This window comes from Artibeus jamaicensis, unplaced genomic scaffold (genome assembly GCF_021234435.1).
Source record: "Artibeus jamaicensis isolate MK-2021 breed Jamaican fruit bat unplaced genomic scaffold, CSHL_Jam_final contig_354, whole genome shotgun sequence".
NCBI lineage: Eukaryota > Metazoa > Chordata > Mammalia > Chiroptera > Phyllostomidae > Artibeus > Artibeus jamaicensis.
Window position 1 is genome coordinate 29,719,643 of NW_026521803.1, and position 23,778 is coordinate 29,743,420.

The 23,778-nt window shown below is 43.5% G+C and overlaps 3 protein-coding genes and 4 non-coding genes across 8 annotated transcripts in view; all 7 read right to left on the reverse strand.

Moving 5' to 3' along the window:
- The window catches only part of DYM (dymeclin), a 280,176-nt gene extending 279,727 nt beyond the window's left edge, over positions 1 to 449 (reverse strand). Inside the window, exon 1 of the mRNA XM_037165106.2 lies at positions 370 to 449. The gene's annotated coding sequence lies outside the window, so the exon portion shown is untranslated. The remainder of the gene's footprint in view (positions 1 to 369) is intronic.
- Positions 450 to 12,733: 12,284 nt separating this feature from the next.
- CUNH18orf32 (chromosome unknown C18orf32 homolog) lies at positions 12,734 to 17,871 on the reverse strand. Of its 2 annotated transcripts, none has more exons than XM_037165093.2 (3): positions 17,780 to 17,871; positions 14,242 to 14,429; positions 12,734 to 13,441 (listed from the first exon to the last, which is right to left on the reverse strand). In XM_037165093.2, exons 2-3 carry the CDS (start codon positions 14,404 to 14,406, stop codon positions 13,376 to 13,378), a joined length of 231 nt encoding a protein of 76 aa, XP_037020988.2. In that variant the 5' UTR covers positions 14,407 to 14,429; positions 17,780 to 17,871; the 3' UTR covers positions 12,734 to 13,375. The 2 variants fall into 2 exon arrangements, with proteins under 2 accessions (XP_037020988.2, XP_037020987.2); XM_037165092.2 differs by having other exon boundaries at positions 14,242 to 14,432.
- A 1,074-nt stretch (positions 17,872 to 18,945) lies between these two features.
- On the reverse strand, positions 18,946 to 23,548 carry RPL17 (ribosomal protein L17). The gene is made up of 7 exons (XM_037165091.2): positions 23,512 to 23,548; positions 22,624 to 22,676; positions 22,494 to 22,534; positions 21,817 to 21,951; positions 21,000 to 21,098; positions 20,252 to 20,443; positions 18,946 to 19,029 (listed from the first exon to the last, which is right to left on the reverse strand). Exons 2-7 carry the CDS (start codon positions 22,661 to 22,663, stop codon positions 18,982 to 18,984), a joined length of 555 nt encoding a protein of 184 aa, XP_037020986.1. The 5' UTR covers positions 22,664 to 22,676; positions 23,512 to 23,548; the 3' UTR covers positions 18,946 to 18,981.
- Positions 20,137 to 20,200, reverse strand: LOC119063685 (small nucleolar RNA SNORD58). Its single transcript, XR_005085227.1, has one exon. It is a non-coding gene; the product is annotated as a small nucleolar RNA SNORD58 (small nucleolar RNA).
- Positions 21,662 to 21,726, reverse strand: LOC119063683 (small nucleolar RNA SNORD58). The gene has a single exon (XR_005085225.1). It is a non-coding gene; the product is annotated as a small nucleolar RNA SNORD58 (small nucleolar RNA).
- LOC119063684 (small nucleolar RNA SNORD58) lies at positions 22,342 to 22,406 on the reverse strand. Its single transcript, XR_005085226.1, has one exon. It is a non-coding gene; the product is annotated as a small nucleolar RNA SNORD58 (small nucleolar RNA).
- Positions 22,756 to 22,821, reverse strand: LOC119063686 (small nucleolar RNA SNORD58). Its single transcript, XR_005085228.1, has one exon. It is a non-coding gene; the product is annotated as a small nucleolar RNA SNORD58 (small nucleolar RNA).
- Positions 23,549 to 23,778: the final 230 nt, after the last annotated feature.

Here is a 23,778-nt window from a genome sequence, read left to right on the forward strand (position 1 = left end):
GTCCCTTGAAAACTATTAATCATACATCTAATGTGCAAAGTATTATCTCTAGTCAACAACTTTCAGTGCTGCCTGCACAAGTATAGTGATAACTTCGACTGACTTGACTACTTCAGTGTCTAGTTAGGCAGAAACACTAACAGGAAGGCCATGAAAACCCTCCCACCAAGTGCAACGACTTATCCTGAATCAGATTCTGGTACCAAAAAAGACAACAGTGGGAAAACTAATGAAATCCCATGAAGTTTGGAGTTTAGTTAAAGCTATTGCAGCCATGTTAATTTCCCAGTTTTGACTCATGTGCTATGGTTATATAAGATACTAACATTAAGGGAAACTGGGTGAAAGATATATAGGCTCTCTCTGTACCTTGCAGCTCTTCTGGGAATTCAAAATTACTCCATGTGGTCGTCAGAATAAAGGTCCCCCGAAGATGTGCACATCCTACTCCTCCAGACCTAGGAATACATTAGGTTACATGGCAAAGGGGAACTAAGATTTCAGGTGGCATTAAGGTCGATAATCAGATAACCTAAAAATAGAAAGATTATCCTGTATTGTCAGGGTGAATCCAATACAATCATAAAACTAAAAAGTTAGACAGGCTGAAGAAGAGTCATAAAAACAGCTCTGGAAGATCAAGTGGTACAGCGTGAGGGAGGACCAGGCATTACTGGACATAAAGGTGACAAGAGCCTGGGAATGCGGGTGGTGGCCTCTAAAATCTGGAAAGGTGAGGCAACAAATGGTCCCCTACAGCCTCCAGAAGGGAACATACGCTTGTCGATATCTGAATTTTAATTCAATGACACCATGTCAGACTTCTCACCTATAAAATAATACATTTGTGTTGTTTTAATATTTATTGATTGATTTTTAGAGAGCAAGAGGAAAGAAGAGAGAGAGAGACATCTGTTTTGTTCCACGTATTGATGCACTGGATTGGTTGATTCTTACATGTGCCCTGACTGGGGAACAAACCCACACCCTTGGCGTGTCAGGCTGATGCTCTAACCAACTGAGGTACGCAGCCAGGACATTGTGTTGTTTCGACTAAATTTGGGGTAATTTGTGTGGTGGCAACAGAAGATTAATACATTCAAAAATAAAAAGCTCATTTAAAAGGAAAACTTGCAAATGGCTGTCTTCTCAACATTTTTGCCACCTAGGAAACTGTACACGTTGATCATGCTACTTAGAAAATAACTGGAAATGAAAAATGCACCCAAAAAGTTGAGTTCACTTTGGAAGGCATACAGTTTTTATTTTTTGCAGCAGATTTATAACCCTCCCAGCTCATTTTGGTTAGAGATATGAAAATCAAGTACATCCAGAAATACGTTGAGTTACAACTCAATACGGAAAGCCAATCAAGCAGTGAAATGCCACCTGCGCCTTTGGAAATATTACAGTGTTTCAAACTGCAGTCCTGTGTGACCTTTCTTCATCCTCCTCACTGCTCAGTGGCTTTCCAGAGAGATATTTAAAATATTTCTTACTGAGGTCCTGACTGGTGGGGCTCTTGGTTGGAGGATCAGCCCAAAGCTGAAGGGTTGAGGGTTTGATTCCCAACAAGGGCATATACCTAGGTCGTGGATTTGATCTGGATACATATGGGAGGCAACCAATTGATGTTTCTCCCTCACATCAATGTTTCTCTTTCTCCCTTTCTCTCTCTCTAAAAGCAGTGAGAAAATGTCCTCAGGTAAGGATTTTAAAAAAAAAGTAAAATGCTTCTGATTGAGGATGTCCATCTGGCTCATTCCTGCCTTTGTTCAATATTTACTTAGCAATTCTGAGTGCACTGCCCTTCAAACCTGGGCCTAGTGGAGAAAACAGGCAATGTACAATACAATTAAAAACTGGCAACAACTGAACCTGAAAAAAGAACCAAAAACAAAAACAAACTAAGCAAACAACTAAAACAGGAATAGACTCACAGAAATGAAGATCACATGGAGGGTTATCAGGGGGGAGGGGATGGAGGGAGAATGGGGAAAAAGGTACAGGGAATAAGAAGCATAATTGGTAGGCACAAAATAGACAGGGGCAGGTTAATAATAGTATAGGACATGGAGAAGCCAAAGAACTTATATGTATGACCCATAGACATGAACTAAGGGTGGGGCAGGGGGAATGATGGGGGGTGGGTGCAGAGCAGAGGGGGATACAGGGGAAGAAAAAAAAGGGACAAGTGTAACAGTACAATCAATAAAATACACTTAAAAATATTGAGTTAACTTTCCATGAAGGACAAAAACAGCCAGCACAACCTGATGATATACAGTACCAAGGAAATAGCTTTCTGAAAAATAAACGGTGACCATCAACCAGACGAGCAGGACCAGAATATTCATCAACATCTTAATAACGAAACATATGTACATGAATATATTAATATATCGATGTCTATATATCTGTGATTTGACCTGATCCTCACAACCTTGTCACGAAAGTATTAGTCTCCATTTTACTCATAAGAAAATATAACATGGAACAGTTGGGGTTTTTTTGTTATCAAAGTTTGTACAACTAATCACTCAGACGTCCAAGAATTTGACTTCTAATATAAACAGCATATAAGAGCAAATTTCAAGGAGAACAGATTTTTTTACTGGTTGTTTTCTTGTGATCTGAATATGACATTGAGTTTACATGTTAACAGAGAGGTGGAGATGGAAAGACTGCAGCTTAGAGTGGAACTTTAAGACTCTTGGGCCAAAATGTGTCTCCTGGTGTCTGGAATTCGGGAAATCCCTGGTGAGAGGCCAAGCATTGTGGCCAGAGTCCTTTCCTCATTTTTTATCAGGTTGCTTGTTTTCTTGTTGAATTTGAACAGTTCGCAGTGTATTCTGGATATTAATTCCCTATCAGATACATCATTTAAAAATATTTTCTCCCATTCTGTGGATTGCCTTTTTACTCAGTTAATAGTGTATTTTGATACACAAGTTTTTAATTTTTATTAAGTCCAATTTGTCTATTTTTTCTTTTATTGCCTGTGCTTTGATGTCACATCCAAGATCCTTGTCAAATTCCATGTTGTAAAACTTTCCCCCTATATCTTTGAAGAGTTTTATAGTTGTAGCTCTTAAGGTCTTTGATCCCTTTGGAGTTGACTTTTTAAAAGATTGATTTGGGAGAAAGAGAGAGAGAGAGGAGGGAGGAACATCGTTTTGTTGTTCTATTTATGCATTCATTTGTTGCTTCTTGTACCTGCCCTGACCAGAGATCAAACCTGCAGCCTTGGTGTATTGGGGACAGTGCTCTAACCAGGCCAGGGCCAAAAAGGGCCAAAAAGCCACCTTTTGGTTTCATTGATTTTCTCTATTTTTTTAATTCTCTATTTTGTTTATCTCTGTTATAATTTTTACTATTTCCTTCCTCTGCTAGCTTTGGGTGCAGGTTATTATTCTTCTTCTAGTTCCTTAAATTGTAAAGTTTAGTCATTGATTTAAGACCTTCCCTTTTTTGTGGTAATGTCAGTGTTTATGACTATAAATTCCTCCCTGTTTTCACTGTGTCCCTAGGCTTTGGTATATCATGTTTTAGTTTCATTTGCCTCAGGATATTTTCTCGTTTCCCTTGTGATTTCTTCTTTGACCCACTGGTTGTTAAAGTTTATTGTTTAATTTCCACAGATTTGTAAATTTTCTAGTTTCATTCCGTCATTGATTTCTAACCTCCTCCTACTGTGGTCAGAGAAGATGCTTTGTATGATCTTTCTTGACTCTGGATATGATATGACTATGGCATCAACAGAATCGACGTTTCAATTCTGTTGGGACTTAATTTATGGCTCCATATGTGGTCTATCCTGGGGATTATCCCACCTGCGCTTGAGAAGAATGAGGATTCTGTTGTACTGGGTCGTGTTCTGCATGTGTTCGTTAGAGCTGATTTGTTTATGGTGTTGTCAAGCCCGCTATTTCCTTACTTTTCTTCTGTCTGGTTGTTCTATCTATTATCAAAAGTGATGTATTAAAGTCTCTATTATTGTAGAACTATCCATTTCTCCCTTGGATTCTGGCAATTTTTGTTTCATATATAATGAGGCTCTGTAACTATAGTATTTTTGAAGCACTGAACAATGGAAAACAACCTAATACCCACTGATCTTCAAGATATATATATTTAAAGATATACTTTTAATTGAAAAAAGCAAACAGTGCATATTGTATATTACTTTCTTCATAAAAAAACAAAGTAAAATACACAAATATGTCTGCATTTGCTCGTGCATGCAGTAAATATCTCTGAAAATATAAAGAAAAAGCAGTGACCTTGACTGACTCCTAGGAGGGGAACTGGGTGCCGGGGAACCAGGGTGGGAGGAAGAAATCTTTATCTGTGTGTACTCTTGTACCTTATGAATTTTGTGCCAAAAAATAAATACATTTAAAAAATAAATACAATTAAATGTGAAATGCTGTAGACTGGAAACTAAAATCTTGTGAAAGATTTTAGTGAATACTGGGAAAAGTAGCATGTGTTTCAAATTAAAAGGATCCTAGAAGACATTCGATGACTGTAAACTCAGTAAGTAGGGCAGGCTACTAAAAAAGCTTAATTGTATTCCAGGGAGTTCAGTTCAGAGTTGACGTAGTAAAGGGGAAAGAGCAGGGGCTAATTGTTTATTTGATGGTTTGCTTATGCTCTCCTTTCTAAACATATTTAAGGTGACTCACAAACACATGTAATACAGAAAATTGCGACATTGATCACAGAAGAAAAAGAACGGTGGGGCCTGAAGTGGAGCTAAATGGGTAGACGGGTGTCCTTCAAAACCTGCCAAACTGTACGGTTGACAATTACTGGGTTTCAAGGTCTGGAGCGCGGCTCTTGTGTGTTGTAAGTTGAATTCAGCCTTCACATGTGAGTACAGTCTTCACCTGGAGTGAGGCTGAGTCTCTTTAGAACCTGAAGGACCTTTTGCCTACAGGAAGGGCACTCCACAAGCAGCACCTAGACTACTCCCGCCCCAGGTTACTGTTTCGAGCTGTTGCAACATCGGTGCTCAGTTTTCCTACTTCCCTGAGAAACAGGCTTTGGGAGTCAGACCTGTGTTTGAATTCTGGTTCTGCAGTTATGAGCTGAATGATTTCGGGAAAGCTCCTCTCTCAGTTCCTAGTTGTCTGCTGTAACAGGATTCCACAGACTGGGCGGCTGAAACAACAGACCTGGATTGCATAGTTCTGATGGCGGGGAAGTCCAAGGTCAAGGCATACCCGGTGCCCGGTTCGGACCCTTTCCCTGGTATGCGGATGGCATCTTCTCATCGTACCTTCACGTGGCAGAGAAAGGAAGCTCAGGTCTCTCTTCTCATAGAGACACTGAACCCACACGGGCCGCAGGCTTCACAACCTCATCTAATGATGATGGCCTCCAGAAAGCCCCACCTCCTAATACCACCCTATCAGGGGTCAGGCTTATGTATCAATATTTGGGGGGGACACAGATGTGCATTCCGTGACAGCTACTTCACTTCCCTAAGCCACATTTTCCTGTCCATAAAATGGAGACAGAAGCACCTCATTCTGATCTCAGGGGTACTGTGAGAATTCGGTAACGCACGAAGCATTCCTTTTTCAATAAATGTTAGCTCGCCGGCATAATCTGGGTGGCAGTAGCTCAGACATTATGCTGTCTGGGTCATGGGCCCTCCTTGGAAACAGGATATGATTAACCAGAACTAGACTGACCAGGGAAGGGCGAGCAGTCTAGACAGGTCAGTCCCGTGGGGAATGGCTGACAGACCTGGGTGCGAACAGCTTCATTAACTTAAGGTAAATGAAATGTTGTCAGGGGCGTGACTAGACTTCTTTTGTCTTATCTGGGGAACCAAATGAAGACCAAAGGCTGAGGGTCACAGGATGCAGATTTCAGCTCCGTGAAAGAACCTATGACAACATCATCCATACTAGAAATCAACAATTCACATTACAGGTTGTTTGCCATGAGCTACCCTCTGTTATTTTGTTCTGGATGGCAGAGGCTCCTGAACCTTCAGAATGCCCTGCCAGGCCCGCTGTTACCAGCCGAGGAAGACACTGCCGCAGGTTGAGTTGCGTGCTCAGAAGGCAGTGGTTGGCAGTTCCGGGAGGGTTGCCTGTTTGGCAGAATTAACTGGCAGCCGCCACACAACTCATTTCCCAATCCCCCTGGCCTGAAGCAGAGCCTGGCTACACCTTTGTGTCCACAGAGCCCCCATTTGTCCTCCCCTTCCTGAGCCCTGGGGCTAAGCCTGGGGAGAAAGCCACTTGGACAGCCAGGACTGTGGTGACAGTTCCCCTACTCTTCCTCCTGAGAGGAGCCATGGGCTGCATCACTGTGGGAGGGACCTAGGGGAGGGCGCTCAGTGCGTTGTCACAGTGTCCTTCCTCTGGGGACAAATTAGGACGAGTCACAAACGTGTATTAACAGTGTTTTGAAAACACTTGCCAGCAGAAAACTGTACTCGAACAATTAATAAAATTAAAAAATACAATACAATACAATACAATACACCTGCCTGGGCCAGGCACAGCTATGGAAGTTTCAAGGATATTAACTCATTCAGTAGTCACTCTGACCCCCCAGAAGAAGCACTTATTCATGGTCCACATTTTACACTCACAAGTTAAATGGACTCTCCAACATCACAAAGCTGGCGTCCGAGCCGACACCTGGCTGCCAGCCAGACCCGCTCGCACTCAACGGGAAAGGCCTTCCTCTGTTTGCCCGCGTCTCCACCTGTGCGCGCAGTCACCTGACCTTCCGACTAACGCGGGCTAGCACCAGGGTGTGTGTGTTAAGTTGCTGGGGCCGCTGTAACACAAATACCACAACCTGACTACCTGGGAAGTTTGAACAACAGAAATGTACCGTCTCAAAGTTCTGGAAGCCACAAGTCTGAAATCGGAGTGTGGGCAGAGCTGGTCTTTCCGCGGGCGGGGAAGGAGACGCTGCCCCTTGCCTGCCCCGGGCTTCTGCTGGATTGCTGGCCGTCTTTGGCTTGTAGAAGGGGCACCTGACCGCTGCCTTCGTCTTCTCGTGGTGTTCTCTGTGTGAGTCTGTGTGCAAATTTCCTTTTTTTTATGAAGATACCAGTCGTACTGGATTAAGGCCCACCCTAATGACCTCATCTAAACTAATTTCACCTACAATGATCCCGTTTCCAAGTAAGGTCGCATTGGGGGTACCAAGGGGTCAGAACTTAAACATATGAATTTGAGGGTGGGGTGAGGTGGGGAATTCAGTCCGCAACACTGGGTACAAACGGCTAATCCAGGGAAGATCTGAAGAAATAGAACTGACCTCAGAGGACATGGCCAGAGTTATTGGTGTCAGTGCGTCAATTAGGTAAAAATCCTTCTCAGACACACACGATAATGTTTTGTAGGAGGGTGTGACTATGCAGTCATGAGACTGCTGGTCTCATTAGATGAAGTGACCCTCCCAGAAGTTAGCAGCACGAGCCTAAGGAACTTACGACCTAGTCCATGGTACATCCTGCCCTGCCGTGGAGAATGGAGATGGGGACAGCCAGAGAAAAGGGCACAGCAGAGCAGTGGCCGGAACCTCCAAGCCCTCCACCGGGTCTCCAGGTGTCAGAGTGGTGGCGTAGCTGTTTGACAAGGTCATTGTAACTGCCCCATCGTGGGCCACTAAAACATCAGGGGGAGAGATTCAAGTACTTTGCTGATTTAGCACTTGGTGATTTTTAACCGTGCTGCACTTTTTTCTATTTAGTTCCAAAACATTTAGCAAATGTATCTGCAAGGCACTGTGGGAGGTGGCTGTTTGCAAGGAGCTCACCATCCTGTGAAAGACACACTAGGTACCCAGCTCTCTGTAGTGCAAGCTCCCCTCTTACCAGGGGCAACAGACCCTCTGAAAGGGAGAACAGCAAGGCTTCCCTGAGGGTGTGGTATTTAAATGTGGCTCCAAGGGTGCTGGGCCAATTTCCAGTGTGGGGAGAGGGGTGTTCCCCTCTGACAGCATCAGATTTCACAGGTTAAGGGCTCAGTCCCAGAAGACTCGCAGGTGCATGTTTATCAGGTAGTACCAAAATTTTTTCCAAAGTTCTACCAATTTACACTCCCACTGGCAACAGATACAAACCCTTTCTGTTCACCCTTCCAACACTTGATCTTTAATTTTTACCACTCTGGAGTGTTCCATTTGGGTTTGAAATTGCATTTCCCTGATGAAACATATTTCCACATGATTATGAGCTGCCTGCTGTGAAACACATTCCTTAACTGCTTCCTCTTGCCGTCATCTGAAATGATTTCTAGCCACCCGACATGGGAGCAGAAAAGGCTATCCCGAATAGCAGTTTAAATTTCAAGATTATAAACCCTTCAGAGCTTATCAGTGAAGCCTGGGGCATTTGACAAGTGGAGACCATGCAATTCAGATCCAAGTGGATTCCCGAGTAACTGAAGGACTAGAAGCATCAGTCAGCAAAGAGGTGGTAGACAAACTTCCAAGATGCCCCCACTACCTCCTGGTTCCTGGCCACTGGTGTTCTCCCAAACATCAATCAAAGGTGAACTTCTGGGAAGAAATTTTGCAATTATAATTAAGGTCACAATTTAGTTGACCTTAAAACAGAGAGATTATGTAAGTAGGTCTGATTTAATCACATGAGCACTTCTAAAAGCAGAGAACCTTCTCTGCTCATCTCAGATTAGATAGATGTCAAAGATGTGCTCTGGGTGCCCTGGAAGGAGGTGAAAATCCGGGTGAGCTGCCCACGGGGGCCGCATGCCAAGAACAGCTGGCAGCCTGCAGGAGCTGAGAGCCCCCCTTGTCGTCCCCCCCCCCAACTAGAGGGAAAACAGGGACACTCCAGTCCTGCAACCTCAAGGAAATGAATCCTGCTCACGACCAGTGAGCTTGGAAGCCCCAATGAGAACTGCAGACCCACTTAGACAACATCCTCATTTCAGCCCAGGGAAATCCTGAGCAGAGAATGCAGCCATTCCAACCCCGGGTTTCTGACCTTCGGAAACCATGAGACAATTTGCGTTGTTTTAAGCCACTAAGTTTTCTGTCACTTGTTCTGCAGCAACACAAAATAAATACACTAAGGAAGTAAGAAGCTTCACTTGCTGAACTGCAAGCAGCAGAACCTGTGTATGGTAGTGGGTGTGCGGCGTGTGGGCCTACAGGCACCGTTTACATTGCCGTCCACGGGAGGGATGCCCACTGGGCAACGCACACCCAGCACAACCGCACGCAGCGGCCCTGCAGGAGACTCCACTCTCGCCTTGCTCCGCATCTAGGCTATGTCTTTAAACATTTTCTGCCCTTCGTAGAAATGAGAGGGTTGGGCTAGATGTACCCAAAGGTCCATATAAGCTTAATATTTGGAGTGTTAAGTGTATTTTGTGGTGGCTGTTACACACTGGCCCCTCACAGTTCATTACAGTTCTTCTCAATTTCAACCTCTTGCTTCACTTAGACGAGTTTGCCCACCGCCTCTGCCTCTTCCCTGTGGAGCTGCCGCCATGCAAATGAACATGGCTTTGAGGACTGAACAGCCAGTAGCAACTTGGGGAGGAAACCACAAGGAAACTCCCCTCCCTTCCTTCCTTTTGATTTTGAGTGAACCCAGGAAATGTAGCTTTAGAGCTTGGGAGGCTTAAAATTAGTGGTTACAATTTCTTTTCAATTCTATTGGTCTGTTAGATCAAAACATCAGTGGTGGCTACTTTGTGGAAGTGCTGACTCACCTGTTGACTAGAAAAGCAGCTTAATAATGAAAAATAATAATAATAAAGTGACAAAACCAGTCTCTCAGGTGAGCTTTCAATAAGTACCTAAGAAAATGAGCCTGTCTCACAAAGAGAGGCAGGAAATGCAGTTAAAATTAACTAAGGCAAAAATAAGTTATTGAAAACTAGGCAAGTTAAAAAGTCATACTGCAAAGTGAGCAAAATTAAAACTGTAAAACAAATCCATCATCAGCGATTAGTCCAAACTCCCCCTCTCTCCATTTCTGCCCAATTCTTCCCACCAAGGTCTTACTCACAAGGTGTCAACAGCTGTGACTACCTCGTGGGTGGTCAGTACTTGAAGACAACATGAAAGTATGGCTTTGACATCCTAGACTCTCCGGGTAACATATTTAGATTCTTTGATCCTGTTTGACTGTATTTCAAAGTTTTATAAGGGATAAGATAAGATCACATGTGTGAAATACCTTTGCTCAGCACCAACATGTTTAACAGGCGGTAACTCTTACTAGAAAGGCAACCCTGAAATGTGCAGTGACAGATTGTAGAAAAAAGAAAAGAAGAAAAAAAAAAGAAAGAAGAAAAAAGAAAAACATGGACAAAGAAGTGAATTTTTCATAAAAATATATTTCATAAATTTACTCAAACAAATGGGCTACTGTTATCCTTTAAGTTCTTTTTCACTCTTTTGGTGTCAAAGTGTCTTGTCTTTCATGGAAACACTACAGCTTTTCAACATATTCCTGGTATGTAAAATACATGATTGGGAACCAGGGCTCGAGAGAGAAGCGGAAAGGGCCCCTGACCAGTGCGGCTCCGTTGGCTGGGCCTTGTCCTGCAGAGAGAAAGGTTTCCGCAGGTTTGACTCGTGGTCAGGGCACAAGTCTGGGTTGTAGGTTCCATCCATGGTTGGGGTGTTTATAAGAGGCAACCAATTGATGTTTCTCTCCCTCTAAAAATAAGTAAAAATCCTAAAAAAGAGAAGAAGTGGAAAAGGCCTTAGAAGACCTGCAATTCTCAGGGAAGGTGGATTTAAATGACCTGGAGTGAGCTGGGGGATCTTTACAAAATTATCCTCAAACTCTATTAATACACAAACTCTTAACAGTTTTGAATTAGAAAACTGGTGTGCTACCAAAAAAATAAATAAATAAGGAGTAAACCAAGAAAGACGAAGGTTTAAGGTTGGGATTCAGGAACAAGAGCCCCAACATGGGAGTGGCTAAGAAAAAGTCCCAAATACTGCCGCTGAGCATCAACCACTCAAGGTCATTAACCCCAGAAAGCAACACTGTGTGAGAAAGCCACCAGAACACATATAATCTACGTGGTAGGCAGTACCTATGCTCATTGTCAGTCAGTGTTCCAGAAATCACATGGTACAGAGCCAGTAGTGAGGTGTTACCATCCCCCCACCCCAGCCCAAAAGGCCAAGGAGAGGGAGAGGTGGGTAGAAACTGGATGGAGGCAGGTGGAGTGAGTGGGCCACCTTGACGTGGATCTACTCTGGGGAACACACCTGGTCTGAAGAGGCCTTGCAGGGACATAGCCAAGGGAATAAACACCCCTCCCTCCCTCCCTCCTTCCCATTGCTGCTGCAGACCCCACTGGTCAAACCCAACAGACTCCAGAGGCCACGGAAGCCTGTGGAGGCCGTCCATGCACCTTTCTTGGGCAGCAAAGTAGGGCGAAAGGAGCAGGGATTTAGTGGCAAATGGAAGAAGCTCATAATCCACAGACGCTGATCAAGGACTTAACCAAAATTTACAAGACTTATATGGAGGATGTGCGGGCAAAGCAGAGGGAGCACAGTGTACGAGTGCCAAGCCCCAGCCATGGAGAAGGTCAGCGACGTGGCAGGCTGACAGCTCCGGGTGACAGCTCCGAAGACGGCAGCAGGTGTGCATTAGAGACGACACAGAGGACAACGCGCAACCACGTGAGCAAAGCCTTTGGGGTCTAAGGGCGTATGGACATTATATATCTGCTATATTGTGATTTTCAAACATGATGTACTCAATAAAAACATAAATTTTAAGAAAGTTGCTGGAGGCTACAAAAAACAACTAATAGTAGCCCTGGCTGGGTGGTTTGGTTGGTTGGAGTGTCGCCCATGCATCAAAAAGGTTGTGGGTTTGATTCCCAGTCAGGACACATACCCAGGTTGTGTGTTTGATTCATGGTCAGGACACCTACGAAGGCAACCGATTGATGTTTCTCTCTCATGTGGATGCTCTCCCTCTCTCTCGCTCTTCCACTCTCTCAGGAATCAATACACATATCCTCCATTGAGGAATAAAAAAAACAACTAATAGTGGTTACATTTGTATAGATGAATAAGGGAACAAGACTAGTAAGATGATATTAACTTTTCACTTAAGTTTGTTGCATTGTTTTACTATGAACATGTGCTATTTTTATAGTATAGTTTTTACATCTTAAATAACAAACAAAATCCTACTGAATTTAGTTGCTAAAGGGAATTCATCTGATCCCTCAGGTAGGTTGGGGTAGGAAAGCTGAAACCTACTGATTGCTATCGAATGAAGTCCAGGATGAATCAGTGACTTGATCAGACACAGAACTAACTTAACAGAACCTTGGGTGGGACCCCAGGGCTTCACCAGGGACACAAAGGCAGAAGTCCCTTCTGAACTCTCCATGCCTCGGGGGAATAAATGAACAGGCTACAATGACATGGTTCACTGTCTCTGAACACTTACAGGTCCGTGAAGTGAAGCAGCCCAGGGGTGAAAAGCCATGGGTAAAGGCCCAGATCCGCAAAGAACGGCACAGTCACGCCACTAGCCACTGTCGGTGAGAACCAATGAGCAGTGTCTTGTTAACAATAAATTAAGTGACATGATCTACTCTTTAAAAAAAAAAACGTTGTCATCTCAGAACTATTCAAATACCATCACATTATCATAAATTCTGCTTTCTAATGTGGTTTAAAAAAAGCCCCTTTTAAAAATATTTGCACTTAAGAGAAAAAAAACAACCACAGCTAAACTGAATTATTTAATACATTTTGTAGGAACAGAAGGAATGCCAACAAAGATTAGAATTTTATAATATGCATTAGACATTTATGTTCAAGGTGTCCCATTTTCTTCAAAAAATTTTCCTCTACTTCTTGTCTTTGCTACTTCTTCAGCATAACAACCAGAAATGACTATTCTTGTAGATAAGGGGCTCCACTGTGTTGGGCGGTAATTATAACCTTACATGTCGAGCCACTATCATCTCCAAAACCTCCCCTTCATTTCACCACAGTCTCACTAAACGGCTTTACGGTAACAATATACTCTCTCTACTTAAATTCAAAGAGCCTGAACAAAATCTAGAAGCCTAAGGACTGATTTAGTAATAGTGTCTGGCATAAACCTTCTATTTATTCATATTCAAACTGCAGTAATAGGAAAGAAAGCTTCTGTACTGAGAAAGAAACTCAAAAGTGAGGTCATTAAATATAACTAAATACATTTTAAATATAAATAGCATGTATTTCCTGATTAGTATCAGGTAAACATCTAAACTATCTACCCTGAATTCTGGTCTAAGAGAAAACGTCAGAGACAATTACAAAGAAGGTGCTTCAAATTATTAGGTCCATTTGGAAAACAATGAGGTCCTCTGGGACAGTCACTTCAGTCTTTCTTTTTATCAGAGACTTCTATTGGTCCTTTGGCTGGTAATCCATTTATGTCTCCACCCTAAAATGAAAAACCATTTTAGAGATTATTACAACAAAAAGATATCATCATAGGAGATATTCTCTTTGAAACAGCTGACAAACTTCAGAATGAAAAAAAAAAAAACCTGCTTCTAGAAATGTGCAGGATCACGCAGGGGTGTCCAACCTTTTGGCATCTCTGGGCCACGCTGAAGAAGAGGAGTTGTCTTGGGCCACACGTTAAATACGCAAACACTAACAAAACCAGATGAGCGAAAACCAGATGGGTTGGGCCGAAATCACAGCCACCCTGGTCCACAGGCCAGGCGCCCCTGGCAGTGCAGCGGAACACAGCTGGAGCTGAACATAACAAGCACTGATGCTAAAGACAACCTGTTGTCTAAACATTTATTTAGAAAAAATTTTAAAAACCGTCTACGATCCTTCCGATTAAGTCCTCTACCAAAGTTATCGGTTATCGAAACTGGCTTATCTTTGTATCATCTCTTCTCATCCATCAGCTATTTGATTATTACTCTCACCAGCCAGTAAATACTGCTTATTATCTTGGCCATAAGGCAAGGCACAAATGTATTAATCAGAAGTAGAGTTTAAAACCTTAGTTTAAACCCTTAGTTTAAACCAAACCTTAGTTAAAACCAGTTAAAAAGAAATCAAGCAGCCAAAACCCCTTATTTTTAAAAAGAAGGAAATTAAACACATCGATAAAGCTTCCAGTTCCAAGAACCTGCCTTTCCAAAAGCCGAGTATTTATTTCGCCCTGACTGTACCTCCCCCTTCACCCACCCTTCCTTATTGGAGGTATTTTAACGTTCTTACCTTGTAGTCTACTTTGCCTTTGCTTTTATCGTTGGATTCTTGTACTGCCTTTCTAGGCCACATACGACTAACAAAGGGGGAAATCAGGGGGTATATATACGGCTCCAGGAACTTTTTGTAGACCCAGAGCAGAACCGGAATGACGATACAGGGGATGCACACCATTGTCTCAGGTGGGGGCTCCTGAACTGCTGAAAGACACAAAGAAAAACAAGTTAGTTCACCACAGACTGATGACTGGAGGACCTTACCTAGATTAAGATATTTGAAAGGAATATTTCTACATCAAATGAAAAGCTGAGATCATACTATTAGCTAAAAGCAATCATCTTTAAAAAATGCTGCTATCTGCAAGGTAAAGGTGGTAGGCATGAAAATAACAGTGAGGTTCCTGCCTCCAAACATCTCCAATCACTATTCCCAACTATAAATTTAATAATAAAGGAAAGACACCACCAACATTTGCTAGGTGCTAGGCAGTCCAACATTGTGCATATACGGTTGGCCCTCTGTATTCCCAGGTTTTAGATCTATGGAGTCAACCAACCCCAAATTAGAAACACTTGAAAAAAAATTCTAAAAGGCCAAACTTGAATCTGTCATGCACAGAGCACTTCGCTGAATCCATGCAAATGGAGTGATGTGTAGGCATACGTCCATCTATTCACAAATACTACACCATTTTATACAGGGGACTGGAACATCCGGGGACTTGCGTGGGGGGAGGGATGGTGGCGGGGTGTCCTGGAGCCAACCCCTTGAAGATACTGAGGGACGGCTGTACAACTCATTTAATGCAAAACCCAGGTGAGGTTGGGTACCCTTGCCATCTGAACTTACACATAAAGCAAAGGAAGGCACGAAGCGCTAAAAAACTTGGTAATTATGACTCACGCTCCAGTTCGGTGTGAGTATAATGGCCTAATCACCTTCAAAGACTGGCAGTACTGATTAGCCAAACCTACAAATGGGCAAATCTTGTGAGAGTAAACTAAGTTACCACTTTGGAAGACCTCTAGGCTGCAAAGCGGCTGGTCTGGTCTTTTACACGCAGCAATTCTCCCTTGATACAACTGCCTTTTCTTTTTAATGGCAAAGAAGGTATACAATGTAATAAAAATTTTTATTTAGTATGATTATTATAATTAAATTATTTCCAAGAACTTAAGGTATCTAATTTTCCTGATAATTAGAAATCACCTTGGAATTTCTCAAAATCAACAATTTCTTAAACAAGAACAAATCCTACTTCCACAATATACTATCCTATTAAATCAAAACCTTCTTAAATTTACAAGGTGTTTTTTTTTTTTCTTTTAATCCTCACCCGAGGACACACTTATTGACTTTACAGAGAAGGAAAGGAAGGGGGAGAGAGAAGCACGGATGTGCCTCTTGCACGCCCTCTGACAGGACCAAACCACAACCTGGATGTGCCCCAACCAGGAATCGAACTGGCAACCTTTCAGTTTATAGGACAACACTCCAACCAACTGAGCCACACTGGCCAGGGAGATTTATGAGTTTTTAATCCCTTAGAGTAGCTTGAAAAACTAAGAAGCTTCAGAACACTGAATAAAGCTAGTAATTCAGGATATTAAAATTTCTTATTTTCGAAATCTTGTAAATGAAGTATTATGTACCCACAAGCAAGTGGGCATCACATCTGCACTGCAGCAACCTAAACTTACTCACAATACAGGTAAATGACAGCTCAGACAACCCAATGCTAACGACTCTGAAGTGAATTGCAAGAGCTATAAACGAAAACCCAAATGTACACCAATGAACAACCAGCTATTTTACAAAGGATTCATAACTGGATTCTTTAAAAAGGTCTCTTATTCAAATTAAAATAGCAATTTAAGAATTTACCAAAATATATTTTTAAAAACATTATTTATTTTTAGAGAGAAGGGAAGGGAGAAAGAGAGGGAGAGACATTGATCAGTGGCCCACAACCCAGGCATGTGCCCTAGAACTAGTGACCTCTGGGTTCTCAAGTTGGTGGTCAATCCACTGAGCCACACCAGCCAGGGCAAGAATTTACCAAACTATTTTAAAGCCAAGTGAGCAGTGAGTCTTTTTTCACCATTTTTCAAGGAACCATTATTTTTGGGTATAGACATTTAGAATCTGATTTGCAGAGACCTAAGAGGTGGTCTGGTTTAGAGTTGCATTCTTAGAGGTACCAAAGCACAGTAATCGAGCGGACTGGACCGCGGCTGCCTGGATTTGAGACCTGCTCTCCCCACTTTCTATAAGGTGTTCGTGGGCAAATTATCTAACCAGCGCCTTAATTCCCGCATGTGTAAAATGTAGACAATAAAGAGTACCTACCTCACAGGGATGTGGATTAGATAAATTAATATGCGTACAGAGCGCAGAAGAGTGTCGGTATGTATTAAGTGCTACATAAGTGTTGTTACTTAAAAAAAAAAAAAGCCTGTTCAAAGTTCACAAAAAGGTAACTAGTAACTATAGCAGGCTAAGACCAGAATTCTGGGTCTGGTTTCCTACCTCAAGGCTTTTGCCTCTTATCCTTCCAAAAAACACAATGATTATGTTAATTCTCCAAAACAACTAACTGGCAGCGCTTCGTCTACGCTAATGACTGGCAATCCCCCTCCATCATAAAGATTCATTTTTACCTACTTGTAATTGCTGTGTTTTAAGTTACTTTGTACGCACTGTGTTTTAAATAAACTCTCAAGTACAAATAGTACTAATCGGTCTTGTCATAAATGTGGCTTTTGAAAAAACTTTTAGCTCTCTTCGGAAATGATGATACTGTATTTCATTTCTTAATCTCCATAATGATTCTTCGATGACTTACTTTACTGCATGTGGAAACTGTGGCTTAGAAAGGTCTAGAAGATGCCTATGATAAATTGATAAAACTATCATTTTACTTAATCTCTACAAACCATTTCTCCGGTGCTACGACAAAGCAAGCGAAACGGATTAAAATTGTGGGAGAGGAATTTTCTTTCATTCGACTTAGTCCAATACAATAGAATAGAGAGGAAAAGGCTGAGGCTCCCTCAGAAATGGGGCAGGCAGAGTGCGGAACGCCACCTCCCTTTAGGTAACCAGTCCAGCGTATCATTTTACCGGAGACTGGTTGAGTGAAGACAGACCACGACTGAGAAGACAGGAGAGTGGGGGCGAATGGTGATGAAGATAATCGAAGGGCGAAGAAACCCACAATTCAGGCCAAGAAGAGAATAAACGGAGATAAAGGGAACGGCAGAACGGAAGCCAGGCGAATGAGTGACGCAAACGCAGGGAGCGGCGAAGGGTGAGGGAGGGCGGACGACAGGGGCGCGATGGAGGGCGAAGCGGGGGTACCCCAGAGTGCGCAGGCGGGCCATGAGGGGCCCAGGGCAGGACAGCCGCCACCGGGCGGGCCGGCTCGGTCAGCACGGCCGGGTCGGGGCCTGCCCGCAGCCTAACAACGCCAAGGCCACAGCCCACCCCCACCCCACACCCCCGGCCTAACGCCCGAACCCGCCCGAGCCCACCCGGCCCCACTCACCGGCAACCACCAAGCCCAAGTGCAAAGGCCAGTGCTTCCGGAGGAGGGACGTGTCGCGGCGGAGCCAATGGGCAACGCAAAACGCGCGCGCTGCGTCACCCTGACGACACACAGGACGTACTGTGACGTAGGAGCGGGGACTCGGCGCTCCCGGCGTGAGGTTCAAGCCGAAGGGCAGATACCTGCACTACTCCGCGCCTTCGTGCGCCTCCCGTCCCCAAATACTAGAACAAAACTCAAAACATGACCCAGGGAATAACGCCTGTGCTTCACCGCCATAGGGGTGGACAGTACACTTGCAGGAGGGCCGGGCCGTTTTCAAATGCAGGTGTGCCTAAACCTCTCCTAAATGGGGTTAAATTCAGGAGCAGGATAATTGTCAACTTTATTTGGCTATTGGCTTGAGAAATGTGAGGGACCGGCTGGGTGGATGAGGGCCAAGGGAGAGACAACTGTAGCAGCATAAATCATTTAAAAAAATGGCTATGCCTGTGAACTGAAAGCTTCCCTCACCGAACTAATGGTATTTATTCGAAGTGGCACAACTGCTTTGAAAAATCTGGTTACTATGATCCAGCAAGTCCTATCTTGGGTTATACTCGAGAAAATGCCCCTGCAAAAATTTGTCAAGGCTCACAGCAGCATTATTTGTAACGGCTTAAAAAAAAAACAAAAAACCTGATGTTCAACTAATCTATTGATACAAATTATTCACCAATAAGCAGCACGAATACCCAGATAAACCCTAAATACAGTAGGCTAAGTCAAAGCCAGTGACAACAGGCCACATACTGTGATTTCTTCCTTCAAGTGTCAGCACAGGCCAATCTACAGGTGAGTGGTTCCCTAGGGCTGATGGGAACGACAGCTAAGCACTGTCACAGACTCCTCTTCCAGTGATTAAAATGTTCTTAGTGACAAAACAATACTTGTTACTAAGATCCACTGGACTGTGGCATGTTGTGGTGTGTTCAATCTCAATAAAGTGACTGAAAAATTTTAGAATTCCCCTGTGTTCTAATTCCGTCTTGTGCAAAACAGCAAGACATCCAAAACAGTATGTTTATGAACCAAAAGTAACAGATGGAAAATGGTTTTTAATTCTAATCAGAAGAAAATGAGTGATCATTTGAAATATATTTAGTAATAAAGACAACCAACACATTCTTTTACTTTTATTAGGTGTTTACTTTATGCTGAATTTACTCCCGGGCCATAAGCTTTTGTTTCTTCAGCTTCTTCTGGGATATCTGAGGAAAGAAAAGAATAAAAAGGACTAAGTTTCCCAAAGAAACCCACATTACACCTAAAAGAGTAGGTCTTTGCTCAGTGAAAAGAATTGACGACCCCAACAGAGGTAGAGTTCTTTGGCATAGTGATCAGGGATTGAGTTTCAGCTGAAGTTCAATGAAGGCAGGGACACCAGCTGGTAAGGATTCCAGTAGCAGGAAGGATGGAGGATATTTAAGTGACAATAGCTAACAATGCTGCATGACACATGGGAAGTTTAGTAGGAGTAAATCCAGGGTTCTTATCACAAAGACCTAATTTTCTCCCTTTTATTCTTCTTTAATCCTCACCCAAGGATGTTTATTGTCTCCAAAGAGAGGAAGGGGGGAGAGAGGCTAAGACCAGTTGGCCACCTCCTGTTCACACCCCGAGTCAGGATCAAACCTGCAACCTTTTGGTGTGCAGGATGATGCTCCAACCAGCTGAGCCACACTGGGCCAGGGCTTTCCTTTTCTTCTCTGTCTATGAGGACCTACTGTGGTAATCATTTCACAGTACATGGTCTAGCCTATACCTTAAAGTGATGAAGCAATTACCATATTCTGCCATGTATAATGCACACCCACATTTTTGGCCCCAACTTTCGAGAAAAAAAAAATTTCCATTTTAATTTCTTAATTCAATTTTTATTGAGATATTTGTTCTTTATATTAATGTAATTTGCATATGGATGTCGATATTACTTTCTAAAGATATGCATTTAATGTATAAGCATAAATAAAAGAATTAAAAACATTTATATAGATATAGAATCAGTACCATCCATATATAATGTGCATTCTTATTTTCCCTCAAAAAGCACACATTATACACAGAAAAATAAGGTATTTCTTAAAAACAAAGCAACAACAAAATAAAACACTGAATTGTCACTTACTGGAAATAGGCTTAGTAGATTAAGGAGGGTTATTTCTGAACATGCTGCATTCAAAGTGGCTGTGGACTCCAAGGCAAGGCTATCACTAGACAATCACAGTTCCCATATACTGAATAGTGTTTACACAGTTATTCACTGTTAGTCAAGAAATGAAGACCCACGAAAGCCTGAATAAAATACAAGGCTGCTGGTTGCTCAGAATAATTTCCTTTCACGGTTAATCCAAAGGTGTCCTAAGTTGGTCATCACAGCAACCGCAAATCTACTTCACCCGACTGCAGAGGAGCAAAGACTAAGCACTTTACCTTTTTCTTCTGTGCAACTTCCTCCTCCGGTTTGGGAACAATCTGCTCCTTCTCGGTGAGGATCATCTCAATGTGGCAGGGGGAGCTCATGTACGGGTTGATCCTCCCGTGAGCGCGGTACGTTCTGCGCCGCATCTTGGGAGCTTTGTTCACCTGGATGTGCTCAATGACCAGAGAATCCACATCTAAACCCTGAGAGAAGGGAGGAGAAGGGAGAGGGAGCACATTAAGCACTTGTCTTAATGCCATCACTGGAAAATGAGGTCCCTGCCTCAATGAACTCATTTCGGAATGGCAAGCCTTAAGAGATCAAATAGCATATCTGTTCGAGCAGTCTTGTCAACTTTGTTCTAATCATCCTTCCTTAAATTAAACCCAAGTAACTACCAAAACTCAGTGCCAAGTGCGTGTTAAAGATCATTTTAAGAGCAGTGTTGATTTCTAGACTTAGATGATAAACAAGATTCTGTCAGCATGGCCTAGCAGCTAAAAGGGTTACAGCTAGAGACCCATGCGGGATAAACCTGTTTTGTTGTTATCAGTTAACTTCTAAGTGGAATTTAACATGTGTCTCCACTAAGAATGTGGGCAACAAACCACATTAACCATTACTAAGGCAACCATTTTGGTAACTATATTTGCTCCTTTGCAATAGTGTTTTACTGTTTGTATAATAAATCTGGACAAGGGCAACAGTGGCTGAACCACCATCCAAGCTGGATACATATAGACCTCAATGTCTGGGTACCTTAAGTTCAGCGTTACTCTCTGCATTTTTAAGCATGTGCAGCAAAAATTCAGCACTCTTTTTGGGCCACCGACCCTGTGTCCAGCCCCACTGTTTGGCCTGAAAGAAAATAGAGGCTATTAGTCATTTCCCAATTTAAATAAAATGTTATGATCAAGATTAATTTATGGGGCACGCTCCTTCCTGGGATCATGTCCTTACCTTTCCCTCCCCTCCCATCTCCCCCACAGGTACATGTCTTCAACTCTAAGGGACCCCATGAGACTTGCAACCAGGGGAGCCATGGGCTGCAGCAGCTCCTCAGGCTAATCCCCCAAACCTGTCTCCAAGGCCCCCTTTCCTGACTTTTCAAAGAGCCACAGCAGGCCTGCCTTGGCTCTCCCATTGCTTCTTCTGTTCTAAGCTCATTTCACTGTCCCCAGCTTTAATAAATGTACCCTCGAAAATGGAAAACATTGTTTTGGCCCTGGCTGGTGTGGCTCAGTGGATTGAGTGCCGACTTGCAAACCAAAGGGTTGCCGATTCAATTCCCAGTCAGGACACATGCCTGGGTTGCAGGCCAGGCCCCCAGTAGGGGATGTGCAAGGCAACCACACACTGATTTTTCTCTCCCCCTATAAAAATAAATAAATATATTTAAAAATTGTTTTGTTCACTTCAAGGTTGCTCAGAATGTGGTTCTTTTCACGGTTAATCCAAAGGTGTCCTAAGATGGTCATCACAGCAACCAGCAGTAGCTCGATTAACCTCAGCCGTACTCACTGTCCAACCACTTTCCCTTACCACGTCTTTTCAAATAGCAGCCCCTCATTCTCACCTGGGCACACCTACCCACTCCACCATTGTATCGGCGGAATGGGACACACTGCTTCTTTAAAGTGACATCTTTCAGATACTTGGTGGCTTTTCGAATATGCATACCCTTGATGGCCTGGGCAGTTTCACGAGTGTTCTAAAGATAAACATAAACTGGCAGTTACCATGTGAAAGCACCACAATTTGTAAAGTAAACATTAAACTCTCAGATTCTCAATGTGTCAACATTTATCAACAGCTAAAGCCTTTCCATTTTCATGGGAGCTGAAGAAAATTGGTTAATTAAGGACCAGGGAGGCTTGGTTTGACCCCCAGGAGCAATGAGTCCAAAACCTCTGTTCACTCAGGGTGGTATTTTTAATCCCACCACATCCAGCAACAATCAGGTCCCATAGACTGACCTGCACCCTAGGTTCTCGAGTAGCGCTCTGGTATTTTCACCCAATTCCCGCCCCTCCCGTCCCCCCCCCCCCAACTCCTGCATCACAGCGGTCACTGCACAGGGATGTTCAGTGTCTAGAGGGTGGCTGCTCAGAATCAAGTCATTTTCACGGTAAATCCAAAGGTGTCCTAAGATTGACATCACTGCAGCACCATTTTTAGCAGTTTTAAAAACAAAAAAACCCCACCTCACTGGAACAAGCAAAATGACTTAGAACATAACTATGATTCACGTACCTTAAAATGAACACGAAGATTTGAACCTCTTGATTTGCATGCTAAAAAAAACCAAAACGTTTTGGTTAATTTGGGTTATTTCATTGTTTCTCTTAGGTCAAAATAAGAAATGTTACTCTTGTTCACTTACATTTTGTGGGGTTCTCCGGGTCAAGTGAATAGCGAACCATCTTTAGAGGTCACCTGGAAGGGAGAGGGAGTCACTGGCAATACAGATACACCGGCAGCTTACAGTCCGACTCTATATTAAGTGCTGCCAGCAGCTGCTCAGAATGGAGTTGTTTTCATGATTAATCCAAAGGTGTCCTAAGAAATGCCATCATCGCAGCAGCCATCCTTTCCTCCATGCAGCGCTCTTTCCCTGTGCACCGACCCGACAACACCAGACTAAGCGACACGGACTTCATCGACCCCCTCTTACGCTTCGGATGGGAATAGACCTGTTTCGATGCAACCCCGGGTCCTCCAGGCGTAGAAAGACGCGGGGCACTGCGGTGGCGGGGCTCCATTACAGCCCTGGACGTGCTCCCTTCCCACAGAAGCCCCCTTTACTCACGCAACTTCACAAGTAATGCTGTCTTTGCACACGTCTGTGCTCTAACCAACGTTCAACGCTAGCTAATTTGAAACTCCTCGCAAAATGAGTCAAGGCTCGACCCGACTTTATCCCGCACTCCCCTGCCATTATCTCTGAGGTCACAAACACGCTGCATATTCGACCACCACTCACCGCGGGGCACTGGACTTCCAGATTAGGAAGCGGCACAGACCACGGGCTGTCCGTATGCCCAGAGTCCCCATTTCCGCCCATCGCTCCCCTTTTCGGGCAGCAGGCCACGGGACGCCGACTCGGGCACTCTGACACGTCCCCCCGCACAAGGGTACACCGCCTTCAGCAAGAAATCAATAACTGCAAGACTTTCCCTCCCAGGAGCCTCGAGATCGGTGCCCTCGAAACCAGGATGGAGGCGATGACCGGAGGATTCCACACTCTGAGAGCCGCGGAAAATGTACTCACCTCTGGTCGCTTTCGGGAAGAGGAAGAGCAAAGGCTCCTGGGAGAATGCAAGAGAACTCAATGTCTCGCGAGATTTCAAGCCAAAGAACGAGATTTCAAGGGGGGGGGGAAGAGGGAGGAGAAAGGGAGTGAGAGGTGTGTTTTAGGAGATCCTAAAACGAATCGCCTCCTTAGGGAATGTCTCAAAATTCTCCTTTTTTTTGGAACCCAGAAATAAAGTTAGGAATTTTAAATATCAATTAATTAAAAACAGGTTTGTGCTCAAGT

What these genes read in the sequence shown, in the direction of transcription:
- CUNH18orf32 (XM_037165093.2), bottom strand. Translation starts at nt 14,406, where the DNA reads ATGGTGTGCATCCCCTGTATCGTCATTCCGGTTCTGCTCTGGGTCTAC. An exon ending in AAGGCAAAGTAGACTACAAG is followed by an intron (nt 13,442 to 14,241) that starts GTAAGAACGTTA and finishes TTTTCATTTTAG; the next exon opens with GGTGGAGACATAAATGGATT.
- RPL17 (XM_037165091.2), bottom strand. Translation starts at nt 22,663, where the DNA reads ATGGTTCGCTATTCACTTGACCCGGAGAACCCCACAAAAT. An exon ending in ATCTTCGTGTTCATTTTAAG is followed by an intron (nt 21,952 to 22,493) that starts GTACGTGAATCA and finishes GTTTATCTTTAG; the next exon opens with AACACTCGTGAAACTGCCCA. An exon ending in AAGTTGCACAGAAGAAAAAG is followed by an intron (nt 19,030 to 20,251) that starts GTAAAGTGCTTA and finishes TTCTTTCCTCAG; the next exon opens with ATATCCCAGAAGAAGCTGAA.